Source organism: Melospiza melodia, chromosome 11 (assembly GCF_035770615.1).
Source record: "Melospiza melodia melodia isolate bMelMel2 chromosome 11, bMelMel2.pri, whole genome shotgun sequence".
NCBI classification, from domain to species: Eukaryota; Metazoa; Chordata; class Aves; order Passeriformes; family Passerellidae; genus Melospiza; species Melospiza melodia.
The window spans coordinates 11,134,379-11,156,692 of record NC_086204.1 but is presented as its reverse complement, the minus strand read 5'-3'; the positions used below and the strand labels follow the sequence as shown (position 1 = coordinate 11,156,692).

The 22,314-nt window shown below is 39.0% G+C and overlaps 1 protein-coding gene across 1 annotated transcript in view; it reads right to left on the bottom strand.

The window, feature by feature from the left end:
• The window catches only part of VAV3 (vav guanine nucleotide exchange factor 3), a 148,537-nt gene that overhangs the window by 83,262 nt on the left and 42,961 nt on the right, over window positions 1–22,314 (bottom strand). The window contains exons 3-9 of the mRNA XM_063165577.1: window positions 11,728–11,786; window positions 10,935–11,000; window positions 8,563–8,671; window positions 6,317–6,409; window positions 6,153–6,221; window positions 2,834–2,937; window positions 781–880 (exon numbers count right to left, since the gene is read on the bottom strand). Of these exons, the coding sequence (XP_063021647.1) occupies window positions 781–880; window positions 2,834–2,937; window positions 6,153–6,221; window positions 6,317–6,409; window positions 8,563–8,671; window positions 10,935–11,000; window positions 11,728–11,786 (600 nt within the window). The remainder of the gene's footprint in view (window positions 1–780; window positions 881–2,833; window positions 2,938–6,152; window positions 6,222–6,316; window positions 6,410–8,562; window positions 8,672–10,934; window positions 11,001–11,727; window positions 11,787–22,314) is intronic.

Below are 22,314 nucleotides of genomic sequence, written 5' to 3'. Positions count from 1 at the left end.
AGAGTAATATCCAGGTTGGGATGTTATGCTCCAGCTCTATAAAAAACTGACTGAATTATGAGATGCAAAAAGCGCAGTGACTGATGTTTCCTGCACCACCTGAGGGTCAACTGCAAACAGAGCTCTTCAGGGCTCTGTCCAGGGCCTCCTCCCCTTCAGTGGCACTGGCAATGATGTGCAGCAGAAGACACAGGACAGCCCAGCAGGGCTGCAGGCAGCACAGCCCAGGGCGCAGCGGGCACCGCTCGGGGCAGGCTCAGCACAAGCCTCACACAAAGGCAGCCAGGCAAAGATGGCATCCCTCACCCCACAGGCACCAGCCAGGGACACGCTGACCCGGAGGGCTCAGCAGACGGGCAGCAGCTCTGCAGAAAGCACCACGGGGTCATGGCAGACAACCCTGAGGCCATGGGACAAGGGCCTGGGCAGCCTACAGATGCCTCCTAGCCTGTTAATCCTGCAATTCTGTGTTCCAGCTGAGACACACTGATAAAGGGAAGGGTACCACTGATGGTCACATCCTGAGAGAAAACACTAACTCTGCTAATGTCAGGGGCAAAGCTCCCTTCACTTCAGGATCAGGAGGCACACTTTAGTGCATGCAGCACATTTTCATTTGATCAGAGGCTCCAAAAGAAGGAAAGGAAACACATAGACTCATCAGTCCAGATAGTTTCATCATCGTAAGGGTTTTGACTTCAATGAAAGCAACACATAGTCACAGAAATACATGGTATAAGGTGCATATATATATATACACATGTTAAAAAATACTGATACCTCTAACTTCAATTTAACATCTTCTTTTGTCTTAGAGATATTGTCTAAGCACGATATTGCTATCTCCACTTGACTGCAGTACTGTCCATAAATAACCAACCTAAATCAAAGCAAGAGAAAGAACGAAAGGAACATTTGTTTATTTAAGAACAACCCTTCACCATTTTTCCACAATCTTTGTTTCAAAAGAAGCAATGCCTATATAAGCAAGGATAGATTTTAACCATGCGTTCAATGGACAACATGAATGAATGAATACTATTCAGGAGAACAGTTTAGCTCTACTTTCAAAATAGTCTAAAATCATTGCATTTTCCTTTAACAGTTACCTATATGTAAATATGTTCTGATAAATACAGGATTCATGAAAAAGCAGCAAATTTTCTGTTGAACAGAACAGTCTATAGTGTTTACAGCAATGTAGACTTTCATGGCTGTAATGAGTAAGTTCTGGAGCACAGGCCTAATAGCATTAATTACAGCCATCCTTTAAAGAACTTGTAGGTTATCCATACTCATCTATCACCAACATTTTCTATCAGGTCTGAGCTCTCAGATCAAAATAATAGTGTATGAAATCGCAAGAAATTTTCAATAGATGTCAAGTGAAGCAAGGCTTCCTGAAGGAGCCTGGTTTTACAACAGGAATTTCTTGCCTCTCTCTGTGGAGTGCTTATTTCTGCTAGTCCCAGTGCCAAGAGTGCTCCTTTCTTTCACCTTTTCATCTATTTCTTGAGGTGATTTCTTCTGTATGCTTCAAACCTTTTTTCGTGGATTCCCATGAGCCTTCAACTGAAGTGTCCTAAATTTATTTTTCTCTCACCTAACCTTTACCCTTTTATTTAATTCTTTTTTTTTCACAATAAGGTGATGACAATGATGACTTTAAAACTTACCATTTTGGATTACTTTTAACCACTGTATGGTTCTGACACTGTATCAACATCTGTTCCCTTTTTATAGTAATAGAAACTTGGTATTTCTTCTCAGTGTCCTTTGTTCCTCTTTTCACATTTCAGAACAACTTTAGAAAGATAAGCATTTTCCAGAACAACTCCCTGTCCCCTGGTTCTCTCCTACAGCAGCAGAAAGTGTAACAGCCTGGGAAATAACTGTGTCCTGCTCCAAACCAGAAGCTGAGACAGAGGGTCTCTGAAGGCAGTACTCTTTCTGGGCAGTCAGGGACACCCTCCTCCCTTGGAAAACTGTCCCATCCAGCATTCTTGGGATGCTGCTGTCCAATTTCTCACACACTAATTATTACTGCAGTAATCCTCCTTCACCCTGAAGCAAACCCAGTTAGCTCCCTCAATTCTGACTGTGCTCCCAGAAGGACTAAATGTTCAACCAAATCCCAAAGGTTACTTTAAGGTAGGTCAGCAATGTAGCCAACAGAACAAGTGTTTTCAGCCAAGTACCACAGGCACATAAATTCATTTGGTGAGTCCAACAGCTGTTCAGAGCTGGCAGAAGGAACAATATGAAAAGGTGGGTAAAAATTTGGCAATTAGCCCACAGGGTATGGCATATTGCCACAGCTATCCTGCTATCAGCTTGGCTGCTTTTCAAAGCTTGAAGGCAAAGGGTGTTTGCTTTACTATCACACCTCTGACTCAGGGTAAAGCAAGACCATAGTCTCTTCTCTCTTCTCTTTTACATATGCTGCCTCTTCTTTCCAGTTATGACCTTTTCTGTTCTTGAATCTGAAACATCCCTAATAAGTATCATTTATTTTATCTCTTAAACAGTACTAGTACATGTTATAAAATATCTGGCATTATATGCATGAAAAAAATGCTGTGTAAAATTTAAGTTTCCTTAAAAATATATTTGTTACCTGTCTAAGTAGAAATATTGGCAAAGCTGGGCTAACAAGAGTGAGGGCTCATAAAACAATAGGTGGCATTTTGACTTCCAGCTCAAAACACCAAAACTAGCTTGATAACTTACTTTGAACTTAACCCTGTTTCAGAAATATTCATCAAATAAAAATACAGTAAAATACCATACTGAGCACATATCAGCACAATTAGTAAGAATCCTTAAATCTTACCTTTCCTTGTAGTTAATAAATATTTGATATAGGTTCTGATCATTTTTGTTAACAATGGAATCATTGATGTCCTGTGTAAGATTCCTGTGAATTTTCACCAAATCCTTAAAAACAGTAATGGGGAGGGGAAAAGCTTTGTAAAAACAAAATGGCTTAAAGCTTTGAATATAAAAATAAATTATTTTATGTTTGACTCATTAATTTCAATAAATTGGAAAGTAGATTATTTGAGAGTAGAATCTCATTTCAAAGTTTGGCACATCTTCCCTTAGAGTGCAACAAGAACAACTAAACTCCAAGAACTACCTATTAGAGACTAATTTATTCTGGCTTGGAATGTGCGCTGTTAATTCACCTTTATTTTATAATGATAATTTTAAAATTAAGCAAGTCAAGTGAATGCTTTAGTGACACGCTGAAGTAATGATTCTTGTCCCTGAGCTGTGAAAAATTAGTTCTGTACATTACATTGGTCGATTAGTGATGTCCTAATGCTAAATTAATTGCAATCATAATGAGTTTCCCAATACAGCACGCAGCTAATGTCTGAGAGAAAATGTTGCAGAAATATTTGCTCTTTGATTACTGTTGCAACTCTCCTTACTTATACACCATCATACAGAAACTATAGGAGACTGCATCAGCTTAAACACTGTATGGACACTGTCAGAGAATTCATAACAAATTAAGTCAAAACAGGTTAAGAAGTTTTGAAATCTGGGTAACTGTAATTAGTATACAGACCATTGGAATGAAAAACAGGACTGTTTAACAGAGCAAGCCACTGAAGATGATTTAATTCAAGAAATTATACACTACAAAAATAATATTCAACATTGATTTGTGAATTGAGTTAAAACATTTCACTTCACATGATGAAAACTAACAGTACACACAAGGTCAATCACCTCACTGAGGAGGATGCACAATCTTGAAACAGATCAACTATTTAGTTGCTAGCAACTGTATGGCCTTATCCTCAGAATCTTAAGTTGCAATACACAGACATTGTTACAGAAATGCTTCCCAATTAGTGTATTTGGAACAGGAGCACTTTTTCTAAGGAGTACACAGGGACTCCGCTAAGCACTACCCCTGAAAAACAGCTTAAGGCTAAGGGAACAATGGGTCTTTTTTGGGTTGCCATCTCTAATTCAAATCAAGTTTTAAACTAAACTAATGTTAACATCATTTGAAGTTAATGAATATTCCAACACTTCAGTATCTGTTACACATGCTTTCATCTCTCTCTGTATGTCCATATACATAATTCACAGGCATGCACAGGTGCACCTGTAAGTGCATTTATATGTGGGTGCACACATAGATGTACATACAAATGCATATATACACAATATAGACAGACCTATACAGATGCAAATATAAAGCCATACACTCACTTTAAAGAACAGAACTTATAAATATGTCTGCCAATGAAAGGCACTCTCTTTAGACTGGTGAGTAATTTGAGGTAATTGCTTTTTTTCTTCAAAATGAAGTATTTTGGTATCAGCAAGCCTCTTTTAGAGTCTATTTAAGGAACATAACATCACCCTAAGGAAACAATCCTTCACCACAACCCCTTAACAGAAGAAAATCCATTCTGTTCTGAGAACACAGCACTTGCTCTTCACATCTCACTTTGCTGCAGAGCTCTCTGTAACAGCTATTTTTAGTTAAAAGCAAGCTTCCACTGCCCTCCAGCCTTCCTGCTGAGGAACTGCCACACAGACAAGGTCTGAGCAGACAAAGCATTTGCAAATATTTTTGGCTTAGGCAAGTCCTGTATTTCTTTTAAGGTTATTGGATGCCTATGAAATGCTCCTGGAGTTGGGAATAAGCAGCATCTTCTAACAGCAGAACACGGAATGCTGGTAACAAAAAGCAACACAAAACAACTGAAATATAAGCTTACTATGTGTCTCTCTAGTCTAAAATATACAGGTTTTATTCTTTTTAATCTTCTGTGATACCATGCAATCCTTTAACTAGTAGTGAGTGGGCTGACCTCTCTGCTTGTGCTTACAGCATTCAAGCCCTTTCTGTACCCTTGTGCAGTGTTTCCATTGACTGGAATTAGGTCTTTCAACAAAAGTCAATATGCCTGGGCACACAGAGCCTTAGGAAAGGTCTACAGTAACTTAGGTAGGGCACATCATGGCTTTATTTGCAATGAGTAAGAAACACTAATGCAGGACAGAATATAGATTTGTTTTCAAAAGCAAAGGAATCTCTGTGGGGAGCTGATGTAATTCAAGAAGCTAAGTTAGTTACTGATATCTGTGAATATTAGTCCAGAACATTCTCAAAATGGAGGACATGACAGCAATCAAGAGGCAGAGTGAAAACTTCACTGAGGGAAAAATATGGCAAGGGGTCGGCTATCATCTGCATAGTAAGTGTCAGAACTTACCTTCTATCAGGATGATGCTGGAACAGCAACCAAAACATTTTTACAGACAGGCCAGGTTCTCACAGAATATAATAAAATCCCCAACACCTCCTCCCATAACCTGAGAGCCTGTTGGACACACCATATAGGGCCAAACCAGAGGTGATATTTAACAAGCAGTAACAGCTTGATGTGGCTCATGGGCCACACTGTGGGGACCCTTTCTTTTTAAAAGGCCTCATAAAAGAACATTGCTTTCATTTTTCTGTGTCGAGAGGCTTCAGACCATTTCTCATGTCTTCCTTTAAAGTTAGACAGACTAAAGACATGCTGATCTCTTATCAACTACAAATACATGTAAACTGTCATACTGTTTTGATTAAGCTGAAAATAAATGACACAAAGTAGCAATCACAGGAACCACTATTGTTTCAGTCAAATAGGAGGTTTCCTAGATGATTCACAGAGGATTTCCTTATCCTTTCCAGCACCAGATTCTGAGTCCTAAACTGTGAGTGTGTTCAATGATGCAGGAGCCAGGGCAGCTACAAGGAATTGCAGAGCAGCTACAGATAGCCAGTACACAGCAATTGGTAACTTAGCAGTTACAACTTTGTACCATCATTAAAATAACAGCATTTATTAGAAGATAATCCATTTCTAGAAATTATTAGCTTTTAAAGATCAAAAATACTGCAGTTTATAACAATTCACTATCTCACGTGCTAATCCTATTTATCTTACCTTATTCCCTCAAGCAGAAAAAAAATAAATTGGTAGTGTACATCTTTTTTAATGAACTAATATCCACATAAACACACCATGCATTGTATTTCAAATAATCATTTTGTGCAGTAACACGTAACACCAATATATCACAATCGGCTATGAACCTCATGTCTGTTCATTAAATATCTAATTACTCACAGGAATGTTGATGAAAACAGTATCAAACTCTGATGTTGACAGAAATCTCTTCAATGGCACCATGAAAAACTGAAAGAAAGAAATTATATATACATTGGCTATTTTAATTTACCTTCTAGACTGCTATAAAAATGCATGTTACAAGTCTGTAAGCAGCATCTTACTTTCTCAATCGATTCCAGGGTTTCAGTGTACTTCTCTTCAGTTTGCTTTATTTCAGCAAGACAACAGCTTCTTATGTCATTTTCAGGACATTTCTGCAATTACAATGCAGTCAAGTTTAAGTCATTAACAGGCACCTAATGGATAACAAATGGTTTTATTTGTTTAGAATTACACAATTAGGATAACTGCTTCCTGAATTTCTCTGAGTACTGCAGCCTCCAAAGATGACAGAAACAACCAAGAATATTTTAATGTTCAATTAGCTGATGACTTTAGTAAAATCAAAATCAAAGTAATATTATGAAAAATTAATGTTTAGACATAAAACACTGAAGTATCAGCCTGTACTCTGGAAGCTGAAATACAAGGTCACGTTTAATTTACATCCAGACTGAGAAATCTTATTTTAAATACCCAGCAGTTAATAATTCTATTAAACTTAATGGGGCTAAATCACATAAGCAACTTTGAATCCAATATTTATGGCAATGCAGTCTAATCCTTGTACTTATTTACAGTTTTTCCCCTTTTCTTTCTCAAGGGGAGCCTTCTCTTCAGACTCAACAGGAGTATGTCCTCAGATCAGGAAGCGCAGTGACCTCAAAGTTCAGCTGTTGCATATGTGTGTGTGTGCCTCCAACAAGACCCTGGATTTTTCATGTAAACCACCAGACTCATAGGACATGGAAGTAATTATCAGTAATTACATGGCTCTATAAAAATAGTTTACAAGCACTCTTACCCAAGATAGGATTTACAGCATTACAGCTTCAATAAAATCCTATTTCAAATAGAAGAATAAATAACTGGAAGATGATATGGAACTGTTCATGTCAAGCAAGGCACAGAAGCTCTGGAAATATTAGAGATCAGCGTGGAGGTTTGACAGAGTAACTGGATGGGGTCTTGCAGTTAGAAGCAGTGACTAATCCAAAATGTTTTCTCCAACAACAAGAAGTAGCATCTTAACAAGCAATAGAACTACTACATACTTCCTGAAGCCTATTTATCAATTTGCAACACCCCTCAGCATATCCCTGGTTGTATCTTACTTATTTTCATCCAACGTAGAGAATTCCTGTGCTGCACACAGACCAGATAACTAGATGATGATCAAATACAGAGAGAGTCAAGAGCAGAAATTTTACACTCTAGTTCTTTTCATTCAGAAAAACTACATTTAGCTTTTGAAAAAAAGACTTTTCTAGGAATAGCAGAATTTCTAGATGAAATTTTAACACTTCAGAAACTACTCTTGAAAACCCAATTTGTGCAGTTCTTCATTTTCCCACAATGAACAGTAAGGTTCTGTCTTTGTCAGATGCAGATACAAGTAACCATTTTGCAAAAATGCAGTCTTATCAGGAGAATTGTGCTTGGTGAGCATCATCATGGTCACCCTCATCTCAAATTTATTCCCAAATTCTTTTGTACAGGGAAGGAGACATTCACAGTTAACTGTAGGTAATTAATTTCTATAAAGTATTAGAATTTGGCATTATTTAGACTTTCAGCTATTTTTTACCTTTAGCTCAATACTGTCCAAAAAATGTTTGCATATTTGCCCCATTACAGAAGTTGCTGTACTCAGTAGTTTATAACCATTTGCAAAACTTGGGCATTTGTTGTTCATCAGTACTTATATGAGTGATGCAAACAAATCCTGGCATTCCATTCACTTCAGTTTTGAGCTCACCTAACCCAAAGAGACCACTAACACAGACACTTTTGGCAGAAATTGACATACCAATTTTTCTATCCACACTGCAAACATCTAGAATTTGAGTGCAATACACAAAAGGAAAGGGGGAATAAGAAATAATGTGTGATACCAGTACAGGTAAGAAAAGCTGCCTCTGGAGTTCAGCTACACCTAGGGAAAACTTGGTGGAATAGTTTACTTTGCAACATAAACCTACATGGTCAGATAAATTCATTAATTTGAAACAAGTCTCAGTTGTCCTTGTTAGGCTAGTCACCTAAACTATGGCTGAAATAATATTATACACAAGAATTTCACAAAATTATAACAAATTTGAAGGTAGGACACTTTCAAGCAAGCAATTCAATTAACCGTTCTTAAAATAGCTGGTAAATTTTACTACTCAAAACTATCAAAGTAATTATTGTATTTCATTTAAGAATCACTTTTTTTAAGCTTACTATAGTTATTGTTTTCCCCTTTACTCAAAAAGTATGCAAAGCATACTAGGCATGGAAAGCAGCTAGGAACTGGAAAACATACAGGTTGCTGTACTGCTTCATCTTTCATTAGGTCTTCATAAACTTCACCACCTTCATCTTCTCCATAGACACAATCATACAACTCCTCATCTTCCTCAACACCAGTTTCACTGAAAAGATAAGAAAAGAAAAAAAAATGTGCAGCACAAAGTACCACCAGCTCTGCAAGGGACTACTCACAGGAGAACGTTCTACAGTAAACAAACAGATTAATTAATAGAATAGCTAATGAAAATAACTCATTAAGGGAAATTAGGTCCATTAATTTTATTTTCTCAATTAATTTAAAATAAATTTTACAGAATCAACACAATACCGAAGACTAATGAATTTAGAACTACAGGGGAACTAAACCAGCAGCAAAAGCAACACCTCAGGACAGTTTTGTCACAAGCTACAATCCATGTCCCTCTTTTCCTTGACCTTTTCCCCAACACATCCAGGGAAGAGGAGCTGCCTCTCCTTACTGCCTGCATCCCACTGCACTGGGATGTGAGACTGTTACAGGTCTTCTCCCTGTCTGCAGAAAGCATGAGCCAGGGTAAAATAGACCAGAGACTGCAGAGCCAGCACTGAGGCACTGTACCTCCACATCATAAACCAGAATCTGGATCGTCTCACACACCCTCCAGCAACACAAAAATGAACAAAGGAACCAATCAAACTGAAAATCAGTTCAACAAAAACAACTATGTGCAAGTGATGCCCTGCGATTACCCAGACCACAGAAATACAGCAGAAAGTCAGTGCTCAACTCTGCCCTCAGCTAATTCAGCTTCATTACAGTCAGCCCTGCTAGAGTGTAACCTGCTTTGTGCTAGGATTGCATCAAGCCTATAATAACTCTCACTCCTATTCCTTAGGGTAAGTCTACAAAAAAACCCTAAAAGATAATGAAAGCGGTCGAGTCACAAAAACAATATCGAAACTGGATCAGATATGCAGACAATTTTGAGGTTTGTCCTGTTGGAAGACAACACTGAAACCCTTCAGAGTAAAAACAAACAGGTTAGTCCAGTGTTTCAGTTCCCACCAGCAGTGATGCTGTGCTGGCACTTCACATTAAACACTGGCAGCTGTCAGATGCAGCACACACTCCATTCTACCACCTCTGCTCCAGGGAACAAAAGCTGGCAAAAAGGCAGAGGAAGGGTAGAAACATTTAGCTATTACAGTTCTTTCTGACAAGAAGACTTAAATTAATTTTTAATTCTTTAGACGCCAATTAAACTCAGGGAAAATTAAATCAATTTCAAATAAACTTACTGATAATTGAGGGAAACTAAAAAATGTGAGCTATTTGCATTATTCACTGGCACATTTGTTTCTTATTCTTGAATTGCTTCCTCCACAATTGAGACAGCATCCAACTATTAAATTTCTGTTAATAATTTTCATAATTTGTTACACAAGAAGAGTTACAAATCAATTTCTTTGGTATGATTTGTTACGTTTTTTTTTTTTTTCTTAATGAAAGACTGTCTCACAATGCTGAATTTACATACCCATTTAAGAACTGGTGGAACTATTTTCAAACAGTTATAATGCCACCACATCTAAGAGATAAGGACATCACCTCTTGTCCACTTGGGTCTCAGAGGAGACTACAACTGCTACCTTCTGCATGCTCTGCTACACAGAGTGAAAAGCAATTATCTATGAGACAGTCAGCTGCAGAGACAAGGACAAGCTTTGCAGGGAAAGTGGTAAATTGAGCAATGCCAATCACACTGAGGTTTCCCTTCTTTATAGGCACTGAAGAAACAAATCCCTGGCGTGAACAGCAGCTTCTTTCCCACACGGCAGGAAGCGACATGCAAGGAGTGCTGGTGAACTTTGAGCCTTGGAACAGGGAGCTCTGACCTGGCTCTTGTCCAACACGATCCCTCATGGATCTTGAGAGATCCCAGCCATAGGACACAAGAGTATCTTGACAATCCTGCAAACTCTTACCCAGAAAGAGGTAAATGCACTCACATTAAGAAATTCACTGACTTTAGGGAAAAGATCCTGAATTATGATCCAAACACTTATTTTCTTTGCCAGTTAGCAAAGACAATTTCCTTACAAGTGATATTGCGATCTTCTGAAAGCATTCTCATAGTGCTGACAGGTGACTTATAAATGCATTCTTTATTTCCTTTGCTACAAGCACCCTCTGTGAAACATGCTGCTTTATATACACAAATGTAGCATAATAATTCCAGTAAGTTTTCATAATTAATTCTTCCTGGTCAGCATAATAACTAACAAAATATTTACTAATTGAATTAATATCTCATTCTCATTAAAACTATATGTTCTACAGCACAATACAAACAATAGCATGCAACTGAAAGACAAAAATCTGTAATTAATATATTTACAACGTACTCTATCAAATCAGGTAAACCTTTGTAGATATCTTCATCATCAACACTTTCTTCTGTAGGGAAGGGCCTGCAGAAAGAAAAAAAGCATTAATTACAGACACCACTAGCCTAGTCATATAGTGGATTTCTGTTTGGCTTCCAAAATTTTCACATAGATTATTGTATACTAATGTGCTCATATGGTCCCCCCTTTCTCTGATGAGCAGTGTATGCGTATTTGTACTTCATTATGTGGATTGACACTTAATATAATAAAAACTCAACCGGGCACAGTTGTTATAAATCACCACTAATACACACCATTGACATTTTTCAACTGGAAAAAATTATCAAAACTTTCAGGTTAGATCTGGTTGGAGTTTTTTTTTTGTTGTTGTTGTTTCTTTTTAAAAACAAGAATCTCACAACTTAGCTGATTTTGCTGATTTTTTAGAAGCGAGAAAGAAAAGAAACCCCATTTGTCTCTAAATAAATCAGCACGGCATCAGCTTGACTTCTGATCCCTGTGTCACAATTTTCACACAAGTTCTGCAATACCAGAACTGCTGCTCCTCTGTTCACCTCCTGTTTCAGTGCGAGCAGAACACACCACTCAGGCCCTCCAGGGAGTATACAGAGGTAGCACACACCTTCTGGAGCTCCTCAGAGGTCCAGAGCCTTGCACACCTGCCCACCTGGCACTCTGGCTTACAGCTGGAGAAGCTCTCAGTGGGGGACACAGCCTCTAACAACCTTGCCAAGGAGCATGCCACCACGAGGCATTAGTGCCACCGTTCCCAATAGCAATAACATACCTTATGCCTGTGCCTAGGGCAATGGGAGTGCGGGAAAGCTTCGAAAGTGTTTCTATCACCTGCAGGAGAGGGAAGCAAACTCTGATTAGTTGTAGAACAGAAGCAATAAAACATTTTGTTCTCTATTGTTTCGTTATCAGCAGCACTACTTCAAATCAAATTATATAAACAGAGACAAAATGTGGCTGTGCCAAACACAGTTTGCAATTGGACCTGGACGCACTTGGAATTAGATTTTGTCCTAAGACCGCTCGGGCTCTTTGGGTAGCGCAGCAGGAGGAGTTTGGGCAGCAGAGGGAGCCAGAGGCCGAGGCAGCAGAAGCCCGGGGAGGCGGCGGGCAGACAGAGCGAGCTCCGCCCTCACCTCGGGGCCGGAGCTGGGCCCTCCCGTCGGGCACGGCCGCACAGAGCAGCCCGGAGCCCTTCCTCATGGCTGGCATAGGGCGGCACTCTGGGAAACCTCATCCTAAGGGAACACCTCCTGTAAGCGCTGAGGTTACACACAAAGCGAGGGGCAGCATTAGGAAGGGTGGAATACACATATATACACACACGGTCACATACATGAGGTTGTTCGCTGGCAACTGAATTCATACAAGACCTATTTGACTCTGCCTGGCCAGCCCTCTCCACCATTACTGTTTACTCACACGCAGATATGCGAGTCTTATTTGCTAGAGAGAGAAAAGGGCCCAAAATGACCCTGCCTGAGTGTCCACACTTCAGTGACAAGGTTTCTCCTGAACTCCTCAGAAGTTTCAGCCTCTATCTTTTCAAATCAAAATCCATATTAAGCTGAAAAGAAATCTCACAAGAAGCTTTTATTCAGAAGTAGCAAAATTCAGTACAGCAATTCTACATTTCTACATTTCACAGGCATTTGGGAATAATCACTACAATTTCAGTTGTTTATTTTTGAAGTTCTAATTACAAGACTGCCATGACCATAAAAGAGAGTTAAAAGTGCATCTCTCTAAGGAAGGAAAATTACATGTTTACACAGGAGAATGACAAAGTAAAAACCACAGAGAAATATCACAAACTACAGCTTAAACTGAAGTTACAAAGTCTCCACAGTGAATAATAATTCAGAGGCAGATGAGCAAAATTAAGAATTAATGTTAGATTAATCCTGTGAAAACAATATTTGGAGTTCATTTAAACAGCTGTGAAAATGAATGCCATAAAAAAAACTCGTTTTGCCTAGCAGCAAAGAATAATAAAAACAAATAAATATGCCATTAACATAATCAAAGATGGGGGCACATATTTCCCCTCTGAACAGAAGAAATGCAATATGGTCTAGAATAAGCTTTACAAATTGTGAATAAAAGTTGATTAAATAAATGGCAAAATGAATTAAAAACTATTTCATGTTAATCAAAATACCAAAATTGAAAAAAGACTCCTTTAACAAGTCTTGGTGTTGCAGGGGAGTTCTGGTTTCCATATGGTTTCCATGGCAGACCAGAACCTACCCCTGCACACCTGCAGCTGCAAGGAGCCCTGAGCCACACGAGACAAGATGCTGTGGGATTCACTGGCAAAATGATCTGTCCTGATGCATGGGTGGGCACTGATTGGCAAAATCAGAGGAGGCTTCATGGTTCTCAAAACAAAGAGGGGCAAGTCTGGTGAACTGAATATCCCTTACTTGTTTGAACATGATATTTCCCAGCATACAAAAAATCTCTTGCAAACTATTCCACCCACGCAGACCCTTTTCCTTAGAGGGATTCTCACTTATCTAGCATAATCAAACCCAGTAGACATATGGCTTACTCCTCACAGCTAATTACAGCTCCTTCAAGATCACATTAAAAACAAAAAAACAAAAAGCCGTACAAATAAAATTACGAATTTTAGGTAGGTAACTAGCAAGCATGGTTCCCAAAGTGTACTGCCGAGTTACATTTTAGAGCTATCAATATGTACACAAACAAAAGCAAGATTTATACATTAGAGGAATAGAAAAACTCTTTCAGGAACTGATGTGAAAACTTGGAGGGGGCGGGCACAGAGGCCCACAATGACACCCACACACACTGGGGAAGCCAGAGAAGCATTTACCAGAAAACGTGCAGAGAAAAGGGTGCAGAAAGGAACTGTATGACTAGAGACAACAGGAGACAAGAATCTTCCCTGCCCTTAGAACAGAAACCATTAAGCATTCCAGTCTCTAGTAAAGATTAGAACACAGATTCAAGTTCCACAGAACAAAAGATAATGCTTACCCATTGAACCACTCCTACTAAACCACAGCTTAAAACAGCTCTATCAAGAAACAGAACCATATTTACCAAGAGGCATTTTTCTTGCACTTGTGGTTTCCCTAAAGAATTCTAAAGAAAATGTCAAGAATACTTACACCAGTAATCACACGTGGAATTACCACTTCTGGTCAACACACCAATCCAGCATCATACACATGTAAATGTATTTGCTCCAACAAAAGGTGGGGCAAAGCAAGACTCGCCTTCTACATGAAATTTCAGTTCTTTGGTTCTGAGACACTACAGAAACAACCAAGAGTTCCCAAATGTCATGGTCCATGGGGATGACTGCAGTTATGTATGGGCTGAATTGTCTGATAAACAGAATTTCAATAATCATTCAGCAAAACTAACTTAAATGCAGCAAAATGTCTGATTTGCAATAACTGACAAAAGAAAGATTTAGGAGTTTTTCAGAACAGTTTTTCAGTGATTGTTTGAAGCCCTGTACAGTTGATATGAGGGAACCTATAATATTCTGAACTCCAAAATGACAATGTACTATACACATTAAAGTCCCTAACATGCAATTTAGCACTTTGCATGTGCTTTTTTTGCTTTGCTTTCTTCCTTTCAGCAGAGCTTTAATTCCTTTTATGCATTTAACCCTAAATGATCACCCTGCTCTCTTCCAAAGCAAGGACTCTGACAGATGCTCCTGTACTTTGAATAAGGCTTAACTGGACCTTAGTTTAAGTGCAAAAGTAGCACTCCTTGCCTGTACAAAGTCCAGAACAACAGGGATACCATGCCTGGTGCTGCTCTGCAACAAACAGATGTACAAAGGGCTGCAGAGTTTTGCATGCACAAGACCAGCAGGAGCAGTCAGCAAAAAACAGGTACTCAGTAAAGATTCCTAATTGACATTCTGGCCACCTACAACACAGAAAAAAAAGAAACATTTACACTCCAAAACATCCTACAACGAATACATTCCTTCACACTGAAAAGCACAATAATTCTGTGATTTGCCTGCAGGGAACCTGACACTGGGCGATATTAGCAAGAGGCTTCCAGGCATAAAAGGAAGCCTCACTGCACCCACCCCAGAACAGCTCCTTTGCACTGCCTAACACCACAAGACAGAGGTTAAGCAGGTCTTTAGAAGTCACATCAAAGTCACATTCACTTCAAGAAGATGTGAACATCCAAGTTTGTTTTTCAGTACATAGGCTGTTTATGCAAAATATGACACAAAATTCAAATCTACAGCGTCAGAAGAGGAAGCACACCTCAGCCCACACCCTGGTGGGTGAGTGGCTCTGCTCCTCATTCATGTTTCAGGCACTGCTGGCAAGAGCAATGATCTCACATTGCTCTCATCATTAACTCTTTACTTCATTAGGAACTCTAACACCTTTTTTTTGCTTCATATTTATTATGGCTTGACTTGACTTCAAGTTGTAGGTCAGACTCTCCAGTTTATATAAGAACTTTAAAATGCCTTACCAAAACATTATTTTGTATTTTCCTGCAGCCATGCTCTTCAGTTTATCACATCAGATATTCCTGTGCCTGCTTCGCAGCAGTACACTAGAGGGACTATTTTACAACTTTCCATAGCATTAGCGTGTCTGAGTTTAAAATGTCCCTTTCTACAGTATTTTAGTTGTGTCTCTTTTTAATCTTGTTTCTTTAGAAAGAACTTGCAAAATATGCAATTAAAGAACAGATTAGGTACATTTTAAGAGTACTTTTCCACTTTTAGAAGAAACAGAAGTAAATGATTTTGCAACTCACTGTCTCAACAAACAAGCAATAACTCTGTGCTACTGACAGCTGCTATAATAACTATGCCCATATTTATATTTCTGATATTTACCTAAACTGAAAATGTTAAGTGATTCACAAATATTGATGGCATTATTTTCATAGCTTATGCCAATAAAACCTAGAAAGACTCACTTGTGGTTAGATTATCAAAGCAGTTGCTTCCATGCAGGCACTTCTATCAGGTTATGTTTTCCTGCTGCACGGTAAAAGGCAGAGCTCTGGGCAGATCATGAAAAACAAAAAGCCAATGTATATAGAAATCCAATGTTTCTGGAGAACACAACACCATACATTCTCTGCACACGGGGTGAGGCTCTCATGAGGCCAATCTTAAGTGCCTCATCTCCAGGGCACTTTAAAGCCAGAACTGCCAGTCATGCCCACATGCTGAGTGAGGTCTCATGAAGCTGTTTTCACTCATTCACCAGACTGGTGAGGAGGAGGGGAAAGAGAAGCATCATTTTGTGTCTGTGTCACTCAGAGACCAGATGAAAATGCTAGACATAAACATCGTCTCAAATTGCTTACATGAAGAAAGGTTCATCTTGTGCTACTGTAGAGTTTACCAGGCTCTGGACAACCCTAGATCAATACTTCATTTGGCACAGAGGGGAGTGTGGGGAGTTGAAATATATCTATTGATTAATATGTATGAATATTGTACACTAATTCATCACTAACTTTTGAACCAAAAGACCTCTAGGAACTGCTACATTTCAACTTTACTTGGTTAACAGATAAAAAGAATAAAACCCCAAACATTAAGCCAGACAACTCCAGGATGATTACACAGCTGCTGATCTAATGAGCATATTATTCTAAGTAAAGCGTGTTCATAAGCTAAATTGAACATTTTCTCTCCATCTGCCTTCTTTGGGTACCGTACTAGTAGTCTGTGTTGCTTCAGGTTAGTTTTAATCAAACCACAAGCCTCTAGGGAAGGAGAAAGGATGAGGGCTTTTCCCAAAGTCAAAATGAATGAAAACTCCTTAAAATGAAAGGAAAGAAGGGGGTGGGGGGAAGAAGATTTAAAAAAAAGAAAGAGAGAAGAAAAAACCTGACCTAAAAGCAAACCTTTGTTTTACATACTGGCATCTCTAACACATCCCTTAAAAACAAAAAAAACCCCCAAATTACAAATGCCAGCTCTGCAAATACGCCTCTACTAAATACTGTTGTGGCATGCACTGAAGGGTCAAATCCATACAGACACAAAGATCTGAAAGACAATTTACAGCCTTGTCACCTGCACCAACACCTCCTTAGGAACAGGACAGACTGCAGACCTCCAGCAGGTAGAAATGTCATCATCTGTGTTTCATTACACATAGCTTCACACTCCTGACCTTCACCTCATTCAGACAATGAAATCCAGGCTTTAGGTGTAGAGCACTGATAGGTGCAATCCAAAGGAAAGGCACAAATTTACTTTCCACTGGGGTCATCACTAGCTGTGGGATGCTGCCAGTTTTCTCACTGACATCACCTTCAGCCATCCTGATTCCGGCTCTCTCATTGTCCATGTCCATTCTTCCATTTCCACTGAACTACACCCTAAGGAAACACACCTGAGGACTACTTCATCTCTCCTTCCCATCAATGCTCAGCACTGGCAGGGGAGCAGTAAGGAAAACAGACCAACCGTCCCGGGGAACCGTGGCAGAGAAATTCACAACCCCGAGCCAAGTCTTTGTGACTGACAGGAGCCTGCCAGCAGCCATGAAAGAAAGGTTTGAAACCAGGTGCCAAATGCTTTCATGCAGAGGCAGCAAGGGTACGATTGCTGTAAAAGCTGGTTTTGGCAGTCATGCACATTTCCTCTGAGCCCCAGCTGCCAGAGGAGAGCTCAGAGGTGCTGTTGTGCCGCAGGGAAAAGCCTGGCTGGCTCTGGGCATGCAGACCTTCATACCCTACACGCAGTGCCCTAGGGGAGTCTCATCTCCCATGCATTCTCCCTGGTGTTAGTGTCTCCACAATAAAGTGGCAGCAAAGTTCCTCCATAGTAAAAAAAAAAAAAGAAAAAAAAAAGCAAAGACAAAAAGCCTCCTGGGTGTTGCCGATCTGTTCGTAGATAAGATAAATACAGAGATGCAAACTGCTGGGACTTCAAAAGCCCCAGGGAATCAACAGCTACAGAAGATGCAACTTTTTCTCCCAGGTCTTCTAAGAAGGAGAGAGGCCAGATGGGCAGTTTGGAACCAGGAAGGCAGGCAAAGCTCCTAGAACACTATTCTTACAAACCACTCAAAGATATGAGGACAGATGGCCTTATGTCCAAAAGGACGGGTTGATGCCAAGAATATTTACCCTCTTTTGCACACTCGACATTTTACTCCTTTTATCAGAAGTGATGATTCTGGTCATGCAAACTCTGGAACTAGAACAATGGGGCTGGCTGACAGAACTGCACATGAGAATCCTAAACTTTAAAGGAGGAAAAAGCAAAACCAAATGCTCTCTGGGAATCAGTAAAACTCAATATCATGTTATTAGAACTATAATGAGCAAGTCCTGACTAATCTATGTCCAATAATGGACACAAATGTATATATAGTTTTAAAAATTGTATTGAAAACATCATTTTTCAAAGTATAGGTCCCTGATGAGGCTACACTTACTAGTCCAAAAGGAAGAAAGGTTCCCTAGATGGCTCTGTTCTTACAGGCAAATGAAAAGGGTTTAAATTGCACAAGCAGCACCGTCCTGCTCATCCCTTGGTTCATTTTGTCCACAATGCCAAGAGACTCCCTAACGCAAGCACAGAGGGAAGGAGTTTGAGCAGCTGCTTCCTGTCTGCACCTCGTGGTTTTGATTCTTTGAATACCTTCAGCCCTCACCATGCCTTCTGGGGTGTTAAATTTGAGGCTGGTTTTTTGGCTGGGTTTGATTTTTTTTTCATTTTCTTTTAAGATCTTGCTTAAAGAATGACAACCTGTAAGCATTGCTGTGTTATCAACACTGCAACTCACATCAGAGAGACTGCCTCAGAGCTCTTCTAAACGTGGAATTGGAGCTTGTCCTTTCTAGTGCATGTACTACATTTCAGGTTTTGCATGAAGGGCAAAAGAACACAAAAAGATATTCCTAGGACAGTACAGCAAAACCCTACCTGCTATCTATCTATCTAACCTATCTATTAAGTCATTCCAGTTCCCTTCAGAATAAACACTGCAGGATAACCTAGACTCAGAAACAGCTGTATTCAGCTTCAGACTGTATTCAGCTTTGATCAAGTGCTTGTTTTCAATGCTTTTTGAACACTTACTGATGATATCATAATTTTTTTACCATATTTTATATAGGTCATAACAGTAATCAATCATGAAAGAAATGGGGGTTTTTCCTGCATTTTAAACAGAATATTTTAATACCATTTCTTTTTTTACCTAAATGTAAGCATTCCATTTAAAATCCCTAATGACTGAATGGGGAGATTATCAAAGGTATTCAGACTTGGATAAGTGGGGACATGTGGGGTTTTTTAAATATGAAAGGACAGAAATCAGTGTTGTGTGTTTTCCAAACTTACATTTCCTTTGTCCCTGCCCTTTGACAGACTTCAGATGACTATTTTTATATGTTTCGAAAAGAACAAGCAAATTTTCTAAACTGCAACCACCAGTTTGTACACTCTGTATATACATTTTGGGTGTTTGTGACCTTGGATGTTTAAAATTGGCATACAGATATTTTAGAAGGAAAATAGTGCTTACATATTCATTATTGATTGCACCTCCAATACTGTTTTAGGTATGCATCCTGCAGTTTAAATGGCATGTGGTTTCCTCACTCCCACTGTGTTATTTCACTTTAACATTTAAACAGATTCTTTGTCAATTTTGACCCTTTCAAGAACAATACTCAGAGGAGGCTGTGTAATGGAGTTTTTCTTCTTCTTTTGTGCTAAAAGGAGAGGAAGAGTTTTTCTTCCTGTCTTGGGTGAACCAGTCACTGCCACACTTCTCCCTTTTCTGAGTTTACTTTAACCATTGACTACACAAATTTAACTGGTGTGTGGCTTTGCTTAATGGTATCAAGTCATACCCGAACCATGCATTTGAATTTACTCCAGTACATAATCAATGAAGATCGGAATATTTAGTAGGCAAAATTACAGACTGTATATCTCTTTATACTCTGCAAGAAAAAACCTTCTCTGTTACAGTGCAAAGGGAAGTGAGATGTTCTCTTTGCTGCAGTTGCCCTCAGCTCGCTCACGGTGGCTCACAAAAGCTCACAGCACTCTTTAAGGCCTCACACTCTTAGCAGATCTCTCTACCAGAAGAGACAAGGGATTAGATCAGCCCAACAGAAAAGCACCTGCCTCCAACACTACAAAAAGATACACAGTAAACAGGATGGCATAACTCTGACATTTCACTGTCTTCCACGCATTTTAGAAATCATCAGATTTGATACGGGATTTTAAAAAATTAAAACTTGGGAGGACACGCTGCAACGGAAGTGGCATTGTCAGCTTCTATTATTGAAACTTGGTAAGAGCCGTGGTTTGCTTTTCTCCCTAATCATATGTTCACTTAGATCAAAAAAAAAAAAACTAAGTACAGTTGCAGTAGTGGAAGAAAATATGCAGAAAAATACATTCCCATCATGTTTGTACCCAGTTCTCCTTGAGCTGGATCCTTATACTGAAAATTACAAAATGAATGAGAGAAACTAACTTGCTATTTTTATTTTTCACTGTGTAATTATGGTCTTATTACTAAAAACATGCAGCAGCTTGCAGGCTGTATTATCTATGTGCTACACTTCCAAAATGCCACTGCAGAACTAAAGAGAAAGTGGGATTGATTCCTTTCTTTTAATGTTTTTTAAATGCTCTTCTGTAGCTTTCACTTGTCTGGATCTTGAAAAGAACATTTTGAGTTCTTAAAGTCTGTGATGGGGATCATAGTATGTATTTTAGATGTAGATACTGTGGTAAATAAGAGCATATAGGAGGAGATAACTTATTATTCACCACATAGTCATATTTACTATTAAGATGTCTCTTGGAATTTCACCAACTCTGATGACTACAGAAACTTTTGTCCTCTACTTGTGCTGTTCACCCACTGTTCTAACCCAACTCTATGGTCATGTCATAAACTACATTTGAGAAATGGCAGGCAGAGATAGAGGAAGGGACAGATTCCTGAGCATGTTATTCTGAAAGGCAGGTAAGGTCCACTGCTTATTTCCCAGCTCTGCTGCTTCAAGAGGCAATCTGCCACAGTAGAGGCAGTAATCTCTGACATTAATATTGCCTCTTGAAGCACACAGCATTGTACCTAACTTTTGCTCTAGGTTTTATATTTCTAGGTTATATAAGTTTTGCTCTAGGGTTCATAGACATTTCCAAATATTTATTGTGGAATTGTGCTTCAAAACATTTGTGAAAGGGCACGGGACAGAACACATCCCAGATTGGCAACAAGTCAAAAAGCTTCATCTAAGGCCAACTTCAGTCATCACTATTTATGATAAAAACACCAGTAGAACATATGAGTACAATGAAACTCTTGACATGAATTTAGTTGGGCATTTCAGTCCAATACACTGAGTCCAAACCAAGCCCAATATCCCAAGCATTATTAGTCCTGCTCCAGTCAATCTCAGCAGCAGCCTACAGTGAGCAAACGCAAGAGCCAAATGCAGCCAAGCAGATGCACCTAGAAAACACACCAGAAAAAGTCATGCTTTGTGAAAAACAAAGGCCCTCACATCATTTGTGGACAATGCAGAAAGACATTTTGGGGAGATAAAATTCAGAAAAAATACATTTCAGTTAAGCAATGTTGCATGAGTGGTTTTATCAAACATACAACATGAAAGATAAATCTTGTCCAATACCAACATTCTCCCAGCATTTTGTCATAGATTTTATGGTCTCAATGAAAGCCACTACTTGTGCAAGTGTTACATTTTTATGGGTCAATTATCGTGGGGAGAATTTCAAATTGAAAGCTGCAATTCATATCCAGCAGTAATCTGAATTACACCTCTACCTTCTTTTTTTACATCAAGCTTCAAATCTAAAACCAGGGTCAAAATATATACAGGCTGATGAACATTAAATTGAGTGAAACAGCCTCAATGCTGAATTTTTTAAAAGCTGTTCACCATTACAGCTTGTAATTTTATCCAACACTACCTGTAATGTTTCTTAAAATTGTGTTCCTCCACATATCTACCTTTTTACTTGTCAGGCACTCATTTCACTGCTCATAGGTATTTCCAACAGCACTAAAATTCCCTTACTGCATTCATATCAAAAATAGTAGCAATGAAACAGCATCAAAACCAGCTTAACTGAGGCAGATGCATGAAATATAAATCTTCAGACAACAGCAAAGTCAGAAGCTATGGAGAGATAGAAGTTTCAGGAAATAAGAGCAATATCAACAGGAGAATGATGTAAGTTGAAGGAGAGAGAAAGAGGCACTAGAGGAAGATGAAAAATATAATTCAAAAGACTTAATGTAGTCAGCTTCTGAAGGGGTTTGAGATTACAGAAACATCACCTCAAAAAGTAGAAAAC